The sequence below is a fragment of the Ruditapes philippinarum genome, unplaced genomic scaffold (genome assembly GCF_026571515.1).
Source record: "Ruditapes philippinarum isolate M1 unplaced genomic scaffold, ASM2657151v2 ctg425_1_1_1_1, whole genome shotgun sequence".
NCBI lineage: Eukaryota > Metazoa > Mollusca > Bivalvia > Venerida > Veneridae > Ruditapes > Ruditapes philippinarum.
The window spans coordinates 395,628-408,259 of NW_026864449.1; the positions used below are offsets into that span (position 1 = coordinate 395,628).

The window sequence follows — 12,632 nt, forward strand, 5'->3', positions numbered from 1 at the left end:
TGCACGAATATCTAGACTGACCTATACTGAACATTAATGCTTAGGCGCTTATTATTTTCAGCCTCTTTTGTCCCAAGCATTCAGAATCTCTTGTCCGACAAGTGTGTTAAAAGGAACAAAAAGAATACAAATTTGTCAGAGAACTTGAAAAACATGAATTGAGCATTATTTTAATAGGTACACTGGAGTGCTGTCAGGTAAAAAGCAAATGTCTGAAAACTTGTACCCATGAATTATGTAATCTGTTTAAAATTTTATAATGATATTGATGGGAAGACAATATCAGTTACCTAAAGATCATGAAATAACTCAATACTAAATAAAAGAGATATTTACTTTTACAAGAATGTACTACACTTACATTGACATTATATAACAAACCCGAAAAGAAAAACCCTGAAAAACAGCTATCAACAAACTGGAGACTGTTTAACAATATTAGAAATACACTGGACCGAAACAGACTTCCAACAGAAAAAAACAGTTGCATGACAACCAAACTAACATAGGTTGTTTTCAGTTTTTCAGCTTCTGACAATGAATGATTTCAAATTAAAGCAGTGCAAGATGGTATAATATATTCAGTAAAGACTTGATCAATTAAATTCATATAAATTCAAAAGGATACAGCAAAAATCTTTCACCAATGTAAACTTTTAACATAAAGCATCAAAGTGAAGTTATCTTTCATGTATGGAGACAGACCATTGTTGTTAAATCAGTCTGGTCAAGATAATGGGATTAAAGCCAGCATAATTGTTTGTCACATGACTGGCTAATATTGCTACCAGTTAGGTATGACACTGTAATACATGGATAATAAAAATGTCAAACAAATCTATTAGGTTTTCACTACCAGATAACAGTTACCCACTAAGACTATCTCAGTTTGTCTCTGAAATTCTGCAAGTGACTGTTAGTTTTATACCAGACTGCATTTGTCAGTAATATAGTCACTATGATGACAGCAACTGGTCACTGTCAGTTGTAGCAGCTGTTCATAAAATAGTGTAAATTCTGGAGGGTTATATACAAAAGTCATTAGTTTCTTGTTGTGGTTAGAAGAGAACTTACTAAATTGACCTGACCACTACATGGCACTGGTCAGGCTGAAAAAAGGGTTTTTGGTCTCTCTCCACCCGGACCCCCCCCCCCCCAAAAAAAAAAAAAATAAATAAATAAATTAAAAACAAAAACAGAGTGTAGGTAAATATATTTAAGAACTTCTCATTTATGATGTCACATATATATAATTATTATATAATATGTGAAAAAAGGATTTGTAGTATAATTAATCTCTTATTTTGCTTTATTTTATGTTTTGTTTCCTTTTTTTGTCTTACTTTAATGGGTTTTTTGTTCTTCTGTTGGGGGAGGGGGGGAATGTACAAATTAAGGGAAGGTACTAAAATTTGAGGCATATTATTTCCTCATTTTTATCTAAATTTCATTTTTTTAGGGTAACAAATAAAATTGACAGCTAAGATGTCAGACTTCTATGTATATTGTACCCTTGGTAATTATTAGTCATGCAAATATATAGTCGAAATATCAACGCGATCAGAGCTACGCGCTTTGGGATTTTGACCATGTCAAAAATTATCTAAAAATCCCGTAGGTTAAAATATTTTGACTAGCAAATATAGAGACCTGGGTTAATCTATTGTTTTACCCAAGATCTATGTGACCCTCAAGTTTTGAAAAATGTAAAAATTTACATGTAATACAGGACCTAATATTTAGTGTGGAACTTATAAATTATCTATAATATTTTTAAACAAAATTATATTTTTATCTGCAAGTTCAAATATGACTTTTAACTTTTGGACTTGTTTCAAACAATCATTTTTTTATTACTTATTTAGAAAATAATTATAATTCATATGGTACATACATACACATAATTATGATAAAAATGTTAATTGTTTTCATTATATGTACTGTATAGTGTATATTCATAGATCTATCAAATATTTTGATTTTTTAAATAGCAAGGTTAATTTCATTAACTTTTCATTTTAAAATAAGTATAGTTGATACAGCCTGGTACACCTTCATTATCATTTAACGATAAATCTTCATGTATATAACTGTATATATAATACTCACGGATCTTGGCTTGCTTTGCATCAAGTTTGGAAGCAGCGGTACTCAGGCCTTGTATTCGTTTGGATATTTTTTCTGTCCGTTCTACAATTTTCTGACATTCGTCCGAGATGTCACAGAATAAATCATCCGCATGTCTCACCAAACTTGAAAGTTGTAAAAGTGCTCCTACTATAGCGTTATTCGCTACCGTAGACAAAACACTTTTTCTGTTAAATTCCTCATCCTGTGGGACCTCATGAGCCCCTAAACGGCTGGGTTCTATATTCCTGCACCCAAAAGGCATGTTTCTTAAATTCCAAAACACTGAAAATCACATTTTATTCACCGACCAATATCACCTGTATTGTAAACACACACTGTCGCCATTTCAAACTGAGCGTCAACTGAATGAAGTTTGTTTCGGCTATTCTATCGATAACGCTTACCTCACCGGTAGTGTAGTGGCGGTCCCTTTCATCTCAATTACTCTACCGTAAATTGTGTGTCAGGTTTTTCGCCGATTATTTGACCTAATGACCGCGGGCCCGGAAAACCCGTCTTAAGATGGATTTTAACAATAAAAGACGTTATAAGTAGTTACGAAGATGTACCGATATTTTGTTCGGTATTAAAGATAAAAGGAACTGTTACACAGGTGATAAAAGATTTTGCCGCCTCTTATATTGCTTTGCACGTCTCTAAATGAGATGCATAATTTCGCGCCAAATTTCAACAGATTCCCTTTTCAAGTGTCGCAGAAATATTGATTTCTCATTTTAAAGAATCGTCAGCTCACCTGCGTGTTATCACATCAAATCTTTTTGTCATCATGAGCGCCAATTTCAAGACTAAACTTTTTCACGCGGAATGCTTTTAGATTGAAACCATTTCCTTGGAAACTCGTATCTATAATGATATATTTCTTGTTTATCGGCATCAGGAAAATTTAATTTAATGGAAGATTTACGTTGAAATGAAAGAAAATAAAATTAGACTATATAGTAAATAATCGTTCGACGCAAAATTTTGCACAAACTTTCTTAAAATATATATAATCAGATTAAAATGATAAAAAATCTTTACTCAGTCAATTTAATAATTCAGTAGCTTCATATTAATTAAGCCCCCTCAATCAGTTATGCACTGACCGAGCAAAACAAAATTTAATAAACAGATAAGATTTTTAAAATTTTGTAACGAATCTGTCAAAAAAGTCGCCATTGGCTATACCTGCAAATCAACTTCAACTTTTTATTATCTTAATGACATCAACTATGACAGTGAATAATTATGATACAGATGCTTCTCTTTCATCGATCCCAATTGTCTGTGCGGATTTTTTTTTAGCTTTTTTTGTATACTCGTTTTTCAGCGTTACATTTTGTTTCAGTAATAAGAGCTCAAGAGTTACCTCCCATTCCTATGTAGCAAGTCTCCGGACTTGCATTATATTTAAGTTAAATTTAAATATATGTATTTACCACATGTATACTATTGTCATAACGTGCTGATTCTTAAAGCACCAAAATATTTCAATTATGATAATTTGTTCATTCTCTGTGAAATATTGAAAACAGGATTGCTTATTGTATGTGTTTAATTTGATGTTGTATTAACAAGATACATGTATTGTATACGTTATTAAAAATTCTGTTCTGTTCTGTTCATGATTATGTATCAGCTGTGAGACGGGTTTTTTTTTATTTATTGTTAAAATGATCATGGTGGTCCGAGAACTTTATCTTTATTTAAATTCAAACTAAAATAATCGTTTTGCTGTTTATAGCATACATACAACATAACTATAGGCAGAAGACATCGAGTTTTCAAGGAGCATAATTTTAAATACAATAAATAATGTTGCCTCTTTTATGTTGTACATCAGTGACTTGAAGGATTTAAATGCACGTATCAAAAAGGGGCTCGTTTAATATATTGATACACACAATGTACGACAAAAACTTTCCAGAGTTTCATAAAGCATTAAAGATCCTGTAACACAATTTTTTATGGTTTTATATCATAAATATGGATAGAAGACGCTTTCAAATTAGATTGTAAGAGCCTGCCTAAAAATATGAAATATGTGAAGATGAATATGTCTTTGAAGGAAATTCAAATTAAATTTAGAAATACATACTTGCATTGTTAAATTTTAAGAGATGTTCCAGAATTAAGAACGTATAATGTTTATTTTGAGATGCCAAGAGAGTATCACTTGCACGTAAGGAAGTATATGTATTGAGGACCTGATATGTGAATATGGCAACAGACTCTCTGAAACACTCTCAACTAATTATTCACCGTTTTCATAAGGTGTTTTAAACAGTGGACATTTTTCGTAGCTGTTTTGGACACTGTGTATTTGCAACTGGATGTATCTACAGGCGTACGAATAGACATTTATCAACAAAGTTCATTGTATGTCATGTGAATTTTGCTGAGTGTATTCATAGAATAAATTTATTTTCTTATTATTTCAATAATGAGAAACTGTCATGTAATTATGCACGGAACTTATTCAATAAGATTTACTACATCGTGTCGGCGCACAGAGCAAACTCGTGCATTTCATGGAACCATTTTGACAAGGAAGTATTGTGGCATGTAAACGGGAATATTTTGTGTCACAAAATTGATGAAAAAAGCAACAACAAATCATTATTGACGGAATGGAGGAAAGAAATCAAAATAAACTGCACATACAGTTCGGTCTCTCCGTTTTCAACGACTTCTTATTCTTCTTATATGCGATATTGCTTTATAATAAATTATTGCGAATTAACCCACGACAATGCTACTTGGCTTTGCGACAGTACAGCACAACGGCGTTCATCGCGATATCACAGCGCGGCAATCCAGCACAAAATAGCAACATTGCAAAGTCTAACAGCTACAATCCTGCTCAGCATCCATGGCATCGTGGCATTGTAATACAGTGTACGACAGTTAGATATTGCGATATGACAGCGCGACAATGCGACATGAAAGCACGACAATTCTATATGACAATAATTTGATTTGCTTATGCGGCGATTTGATATGACAACAGCACAATATTGTGATGATTGATTGATTGATTTATTAACGAAAGTACAAGCACTTATTTCCAGTAGGGTCTTCACCTCAGCAGACACTTGAGACATCTATGAGATGAACCAGTCCCTAGCTCTTATTGAAAAGATCCCTTGGTTCTTTTACAAGCCCAGTGTATATCACTGATACATGCGAGGATTACCTGGGTTTCGATCCAGTATACCTCTAGGAAGGTGGGAAGCACTGATAGTGTTTCTGAAAAATCCCAAGGGTGTTACCCAGGATCGAACCCTGAAGCTCAGGAGTGACAGTCAGTGGTCTAACCAATTGAGCTATCTCGCTACCTAATGCGATATCACATTGCACCAATGCGAAATGGAACCCGTACAACGCAGCACAACATCTCGGATATGAGATACGATAGTGCGGCAATGCCACATGACTGCACGTCAAAGTGATACAAAAGCGCGTTTTATCGCGATATGCCAACTTGTCTACGTATATGACATTGTGACAAAACTAACAATGTTAAATGACACCGCGACAAGGCTTTACGACAATGCGACCATCGCGGCATTGCAATATAAAGTACAATACAATACAAAGTCGAATTTGAAGCAACTGGGACACGTTTTGAAACTAGCGTACAATTTTTGTTTATTCTATAAGTTGATAAACAATTACATGTAGTATTGTCACTATATTTATTTAAACAGACATGGTTTGATTTGCTGTCGTATATTTGTAATGCTCACGTTTGGATACTTACGGAAACGTTAAAGAGCCTCCATTTAGTGAAATCATGAGGCGTAAGACGACTGATTTTGATCAATTTAATTAGATATTTTAACACAAATCATTTTATTTTATTCACAGTCTAGATCATTTTTGTCATTTTTTTGTCATTTATCTCAAAATGCTTGAAGTTCTTCTATTCCAACAAATGTTTTTCAAAAAGCAAAAACCAAGACAAAAACTCAAAGCATATCGAGAAAAGGTGTAAATTTTTAATCTTTATGAATGAAATAAATTGATATTTGTTAAAAGTCAAATCGAATTAAAAACAGTCGACTTTCACGTCATGATGACACTAAATGAAGGTGTTTTTTTAGTTTCCGTAGGTAAAAAAAGTAAAAGAAGCAAATCATTAAAAAATTCTTGACTTGATACATCATTCTATTTTACGGTGAGCAGACTGATATTTCTATAATTCTAATTCCCCATCATTTTATTTATCTTTAACTTATTTAACTTGAAATATCTTGTGCTGAGTCAAACGCGCCTGCACTAACCTTTTTTAGAAATGATAAAATAAATGATTTGCTGAATTCCATTTGTACTACACATGTTAAACGAAATCTGATAAGAATGCTCACATGCACTGTGCGTATGAATTCTGATGCCTATTATTAACTAAAAAAGCTTGAACAAAATATTTGATTAATGAGTGGGTTGGTAATTATGAAGCTTTAGTACTTATACGTGTACTATTGATTATCTTTTTTAGAAAAACAAACGAGCCTGTGTTTTGACTTGTCTGGCGGGCTAATACTAGTTATTGGTACTTTGTTTTTACCCACAAAAACCTTTTAAAATGTTGTACAAAACCATGATAAACAATGTTGACTGACGTATTGATCTGTCACCGGGAACGATTTTTGCACAATTTGTCGTGTATTCAATAAATATAAACGATCAAACCGCGCAGAACAATAGTTGAGAATCATATGGAATTAGAGTTAGAGATCCCTGGGGAAAACTTGATTGATACGAGGCATTCCGATACAAGCGAGATTAGTACACTCATAGGTGAACTGACTGACTTTACTGCAACACGTCGGCGTTAACTTGAAATATTTAATGTTCTAAATATGTTAATATGAATTTAATATGGATACAAGAATAGAAAACAATACGTAAAATTAGCAATCCCCGATTTAGTGACAAGTACAGGGCGTTAAACATTACACTTGTGGTGCATTGGCAGTAAAAAATATAAAAATGGAGGAATAAAATGCATAAGGATATATGAAGTATGTGCAAATAAACTTTCATGTAGACGTACTTGAAAGTTTTAAACTGGAATATTTATCTGTAGCTCCTGTTTAACGACTAGGAATGTTTGTGAAAAGAAGTTTGAATGATATATATTCTATTGATCTGTGTATATGTAAATACCAGATAGTAAAGCGATCATAAAAAGCTCTGGTCTTTTAATGGAATATTTGAACTAAATCCATGTGCCGCCTGCTTGAATAGGTATTTCAAATAAGATAAATTGGTTATTCTATACCTTTATTGTATCGATAATAAAGCTTTGACACTACTTACTTATAGTATTAATGGAATATAAGTAACGTTGTATATAAATGAATAGTCGCAAATTGTATTTATAAACATTACAGGAGTTGATTTATAAACGGATTTTAATATACATGTACATTTAACCATTATCTTGCGTAGAAATTCGTGGGAGTGAACAAATTTGACAAATGAAATTAAAGTGAAGACACCGCATGGATTACAAATACAAAACCGAGACATATTTTAAAAAAACAATGGGATTTTACACGTGACTCAGTTGACAGATAGGTGTTGATTATATATATATAACCGTGTTTTTTTCTTCCTACCTCATTTAAGAAGTGTAAAAAAAAAACGGTGAGGATAACCATAAGGTTTATTAGCTTATATTGAGGGAAAAAAAACAAAACAAAAACAATCGCATGGATAATAAAAATCAAACGTGAATTTGCTGATTTTACTTCTATACATGTCTGGTAATAAATCATGGTTGTGTGATTAACATTATATATGTATAGTGATACAAGACAACATTAAGTCACAACAAAATAGTGGTTGAAAAAAAAAGATTAACCAGGAAGAAGAGAAATAGTATACTAACTGGAAAAATATGTCGAAAATGTCGTCAACGACGTCACTTATACGTTATGATGACGAGCTCAAGAGACGTCTTGAAAAGTTATCTAGAACGTATGACCTCACCACCATGAAGATTTTCATAGCAGTAGAATGTTTAGGTCAGTAAATTATTTTATATCTAAATTTATTCTATTACATTAATTTGTATTTATATGCAGTTTATTTTATAATTTAAAGTTTTGATATATATGTCGTGATACATGAATGATATTAATACAGTAATTAAAGTATTCTATCATTTATTCAAAGGGGACATATTTAATCAATTTGCACTCTTATAACATGTTGGTCTACTGCGCTGATGCTTTTTTAGGCTCTTTTCGCTTTGTCCTCAAGACCTATTGCGCTTTTGCCCTGATGCTTTTGGGATTTTGTCCTTGATGTCCTGTTTGCTCTATGCCTAGATAACCTATTAGGCCTCTCCCTTGATGTTTTGTTGGGTCTTTTTGCCCAGAAGACCTGTTGGACCTTTGCCCTGATAACCATTAATGTTTTTGTCCTAATGACCGCTGTGCTTTTGGCCTGATGCCCTAGTAGACGGCTTTAAGTCACCATGTAGATGCTGATAAAATTTCTTATTACAATTGGATGAGATGACCTTATCATTGTTGATCATTTTATATAATGTAATATGGCACCAAAGGCATTATTGAGAAAGAAAAAATACCGGTAAAACTACTCTTATTCAGTCACATGTTACACATTTATATAACTTTTAGTTTTCCTGTTGAAAGGTGAATACATTTGTACTTTTAATGGCATACATGTATTACATTACATAATCACCTTGTCTATGTTTCGAAAGAAACCTTCTATTTATTGACACATGACCTTTGCAATTTCAGGTGAAGAACTGGTTACATGTACTTATAATGCTGGAAGAAAGTCAAGATGGGAACCATTCTTACAACGGAAGGAAGCGTGTCGTCTGGATCTCCATAAGCACGAGAAGAATAGAAATCGCTATAGAGAATTCCTTAAAAACGTATCACGTGAACACCAGGGGCAACAGTTCTACATGGCCATGTTGCAGCTGATGATACACAAAGGTGCAGACGACATGTTCAAACAAATCGCCCCAAATTCAACAGACACTAGTGAACAATCATTCTGTGGCAATCTGTGTCGGTTATTCGAGAGAAAGATTGAATCTTGGTGGGAATCCTTCGAAGCTGTTGGAGTTAAACTCACTGGACACGTCAAGGTTTCAAACTTTGTCAGAGTTCTGGCGGGTCAAGTTGATGCTCTTTGTGGTAAAAGAGGCATCACATATGCTATAAACATAAAAGTTACAGGACTTGACACGCCAAGACCATTAGATATTGCCGAACTTGCAATGTGTAAAATTCTGCTCATACAAAACGGCTTGGCTGATCCAGCGAAATTGAAAATGTGTTTGCTTGTATTACATTTGACGGAGGAGAGACCGATATTGCGGCTGTGGGAGTACACGCCAAGTGAAGAGATGGAGAGGTCTATCAGAGAAGCTGACATTGATAGAGTAATTGATGCCGGTAAACTGAGCCAGTACCATGAATTCTGGAAAGACAATGTACACCAGGTCGGACATACAGGAGGGGATCAGCAAATACTGTAAAAACCTGCTCCAGTTTTTGAATGTAAAGAGTAAATATACAGATTTTGTCGAAAATACAGACAGACATGTGTTTGGTAAAAGTGTTGAGATCCATGTTAGTTCTATAACAAACGAAAGATAAGTGTTTGAGCCCTCTATAGAGAAGTGAAGGAAGTTATATGTTTGAGAAATAAACTTACAAGTATGCGTGCTCCATGACATGTTGACCATTTGTGTTTAAAACATCATGTGTCCATACGAACCTAAAGCACAGAATGCGCATCAAGTAATCTCGAGAATTTCGTGCAGTATTAGTATATGATATATACCAGCCACGGGACAAGTACCCACGTATTATCGTGTGTGTACCCTAACAAGATAGAATTCAATACCGATTGATTTTTTCATTCTGGGTAACCAAGCCGCAAAGAAGTTAAAATGGATTAAATATCCGATTGTGGATAAAAGACCACTGTTAATGTTTGTTACAAAAGAGATACCTGGTCGTAAATAATCAATATATACAAACAGTTTATCGATTCAGTAACTGATAAAAATATACCAGGTTTAGTTTGATTTTTAATTTGATATCAACAGGTATTAAAGTTTGACTTCTGTGATCTTTAGATATACATGTACATAATGCATAAATAATCTGTACTTGCATCATTATGTCAAGCGGTGAAGGTTTTAGGGAAGAGATGGTAACGAGTAAGGTTAATTTGTTCGCATGTATTTTAAAACCATCTCCTTATTTTAATGTCTATAGCTAAAGACAATGGCCATGTATGGTGTACTGGTATTTCCATCATTCAAATTAGATAAACTGTACTTTAAGTACTGAGTATTGATTAAATATGGTGTAATAGACTTCAGTATATTAGAAAGCATAAGTATGGAGTACCGATATTTCCATAACCCGAAAGAAAACACAAGTATGGTGTACCTGTATTTCCGTAATTCAACCGAGCCAGTGAATTTGATATTGCGTGGTTTTACATTCAGTTTGTTTGTTATGTTTTATTACAGTTGTATTTATTTCTTGTTTGCTTGTTTATCGTTGTATATGTAGAGACTAACATACACCTTTCTATCTATTTGTGTGGTCTACGCAACCTTACATTTGTTAAAAGCCGAACAAATCCATCTTGGAATTAAGACATTAAAAGAATTGTCATTTTCTACTTTATTTGCTTTGTTTTCATGTACACGGGTTTTCATTCGGTTTTTTTCTGGTTTGCATTATTTAAAGACAATAGGTACGGAGTATACTAACTAATCTAAGCAAAAAACACCAAAAAAAAAAAACAACAACAACAAACACACAAACACACAAACAAACAAACAACAACAAAATGATTTTGACGAGCCAAAGCTAGATTCTGAGAAACACATAGTGTATTTTTTGTTCTTGGTCAGAATTTTGAAGAGGGATGATACTAAACAGTACTTCTATTAGTAGTTGGACCTGATTTGAACCATACGTAAAACATTCCTGTTCACAATGTTTGAGGTTTATGTAATAAATACATGAACATTTCTATATGTAATTTGAAGACAAATGATATAAACTGACGAGCTTCCGATATCAAAGGGAAACATATGTCGTCTGCGGTTATTTAATAACAGCATAAAATAAATATAACTCCGAATTTTTGCACCAGGCATGGATATAATGTCAATTAAAGTCGATACTGCATGATATTAATTCAAGTATGAGAGATCATATTTTCTCATTCATTATTCTGATGTGACCAATTTCTGCATATGGAAACGAAATACATGACATTCTAATGACAAGCTAAATGTCCGAAATGAGACGTATAATCAAGTTATCATTCTTCACATTCGGCATATACCGTTGTATTTCTAAACATTCGGCGTATACGGTAATATTTCTCACATTTGGCATATATGGTTATATTTCTCATATTCGACATATACAATAATATTTCTCACATTCGGCATATACAGTAATATTTCTCACATTCGGCATATACGATTATATTTCTCACATTCAGCATATACGGTAATATTTCTCAAATTCGGCATATACGGTAATATTTCTCACATTCAGCATATACTGTAATATTTCTTACATTCGGCATATACGGTTATATTTCTTACATTCTGCATATACGGTTATCTTTCTTATATTCGGCATATACCGTTGTATTTCTCACATTCGGCATATACGGTAATATTTCTCACATTCAGCATATACGGTTATATTTCTCACATTCGGCATATACGGTAATATTTCTCACATTCGGCATATACGGTAATATTTCTTAAACATTCGGGATATACGGTAATATTTCTCACATTCGGCATATACGGTTATATTTCTCTTATTCGGCATATACGGTTATATTTCACACATTCGGCATATACGGTTTTGTTTCTCACATTCGGCATATACGGTAATATTTCACACATTCGGCATATACGGTAATATTTCTCACATTCGGCATATACGGTAATATTTCTCAAATTCGGCATATACGGTAATATTTCTCACATTCAGCATATACTGTAATATTTCTTACATTCGGCATATACGGTTATATTTCTTACATTCTGCATATACGGTTATCTTTCTTATATTCGGCATATACCGTTGTATTTCTCACATTCGGCATATACGGTAATATTTCTCACATTCAGCATATACGGTTATATTTCTCACATTCGGCATATACGGTAATATTTCTCACATTCGGCATATACGGTCAATTTCTAAACATTCGGAATATACGGTAATGTTTCTCACATTTGGTATATACGATTATATTTCTCTTATTCGGCATATACGGTTATATTTCACACATTCGGCATATACGGTTTTGTTTCTCACATTCGGCATATACGGTAATATTTCACACATTCGACATATGCGGTTATATTTATCACATTCGGCATATACGGTAATATTTCTCACATTCGGCATATACGGTTATATTTCTAAACATTCGGCATATGCCGTTAT

The 12,632-nt window shown here is 33.3% G+C and overlaps 1 protein-coding gene across 1 annotated transcript; it reads left to right on the forward strand.

Moving 5' to 3' along the window:
- The first annotated feature begins 6,753 nt into the window (after positions 1 to 6,753).
- Positions 6,754 to 10,832, forward strand: LOC132725587 (uncharacterized). The gene is made up of 2 exons (XM_060710725.1): positions 6,754 to 8,165; positions 8,913 to 10,832. The coding sequence occupies exons 1-2, from the start codon at positions 8,039 to 8,041 to the stop codon at positions 9,662 to 9,664; spliced, it is 879 nt and encodes a 292-aa protein (XP_060566708.1). The 5' UTR covers positions 6,754 to 8,038; the 3' UTR covers positions 9,665 to 10,832.
- The last annotated feature ends 1,800 nt before the right edge of the window (positions 10,833 to 12,632 follow it).

What these genes read in the sequence shown, in the direction of transcription:
- LOC132725587 (XM_060710725.1), top strand. Translation starts at nt 8,039, where the DNA reads ATGTCGAAAATGTCGTCAACGACGTCACTTATACGTTATGATGACGAG. An exon ending in CATAGCAGTAGAATGTTTAG is followed by an intron (nt 8,166 to 8,912) that starts GTCAGTAAATTA and finishes TTGCAATTTCAG; the next exon opens with GTGAAGAACTGGTTACATGT.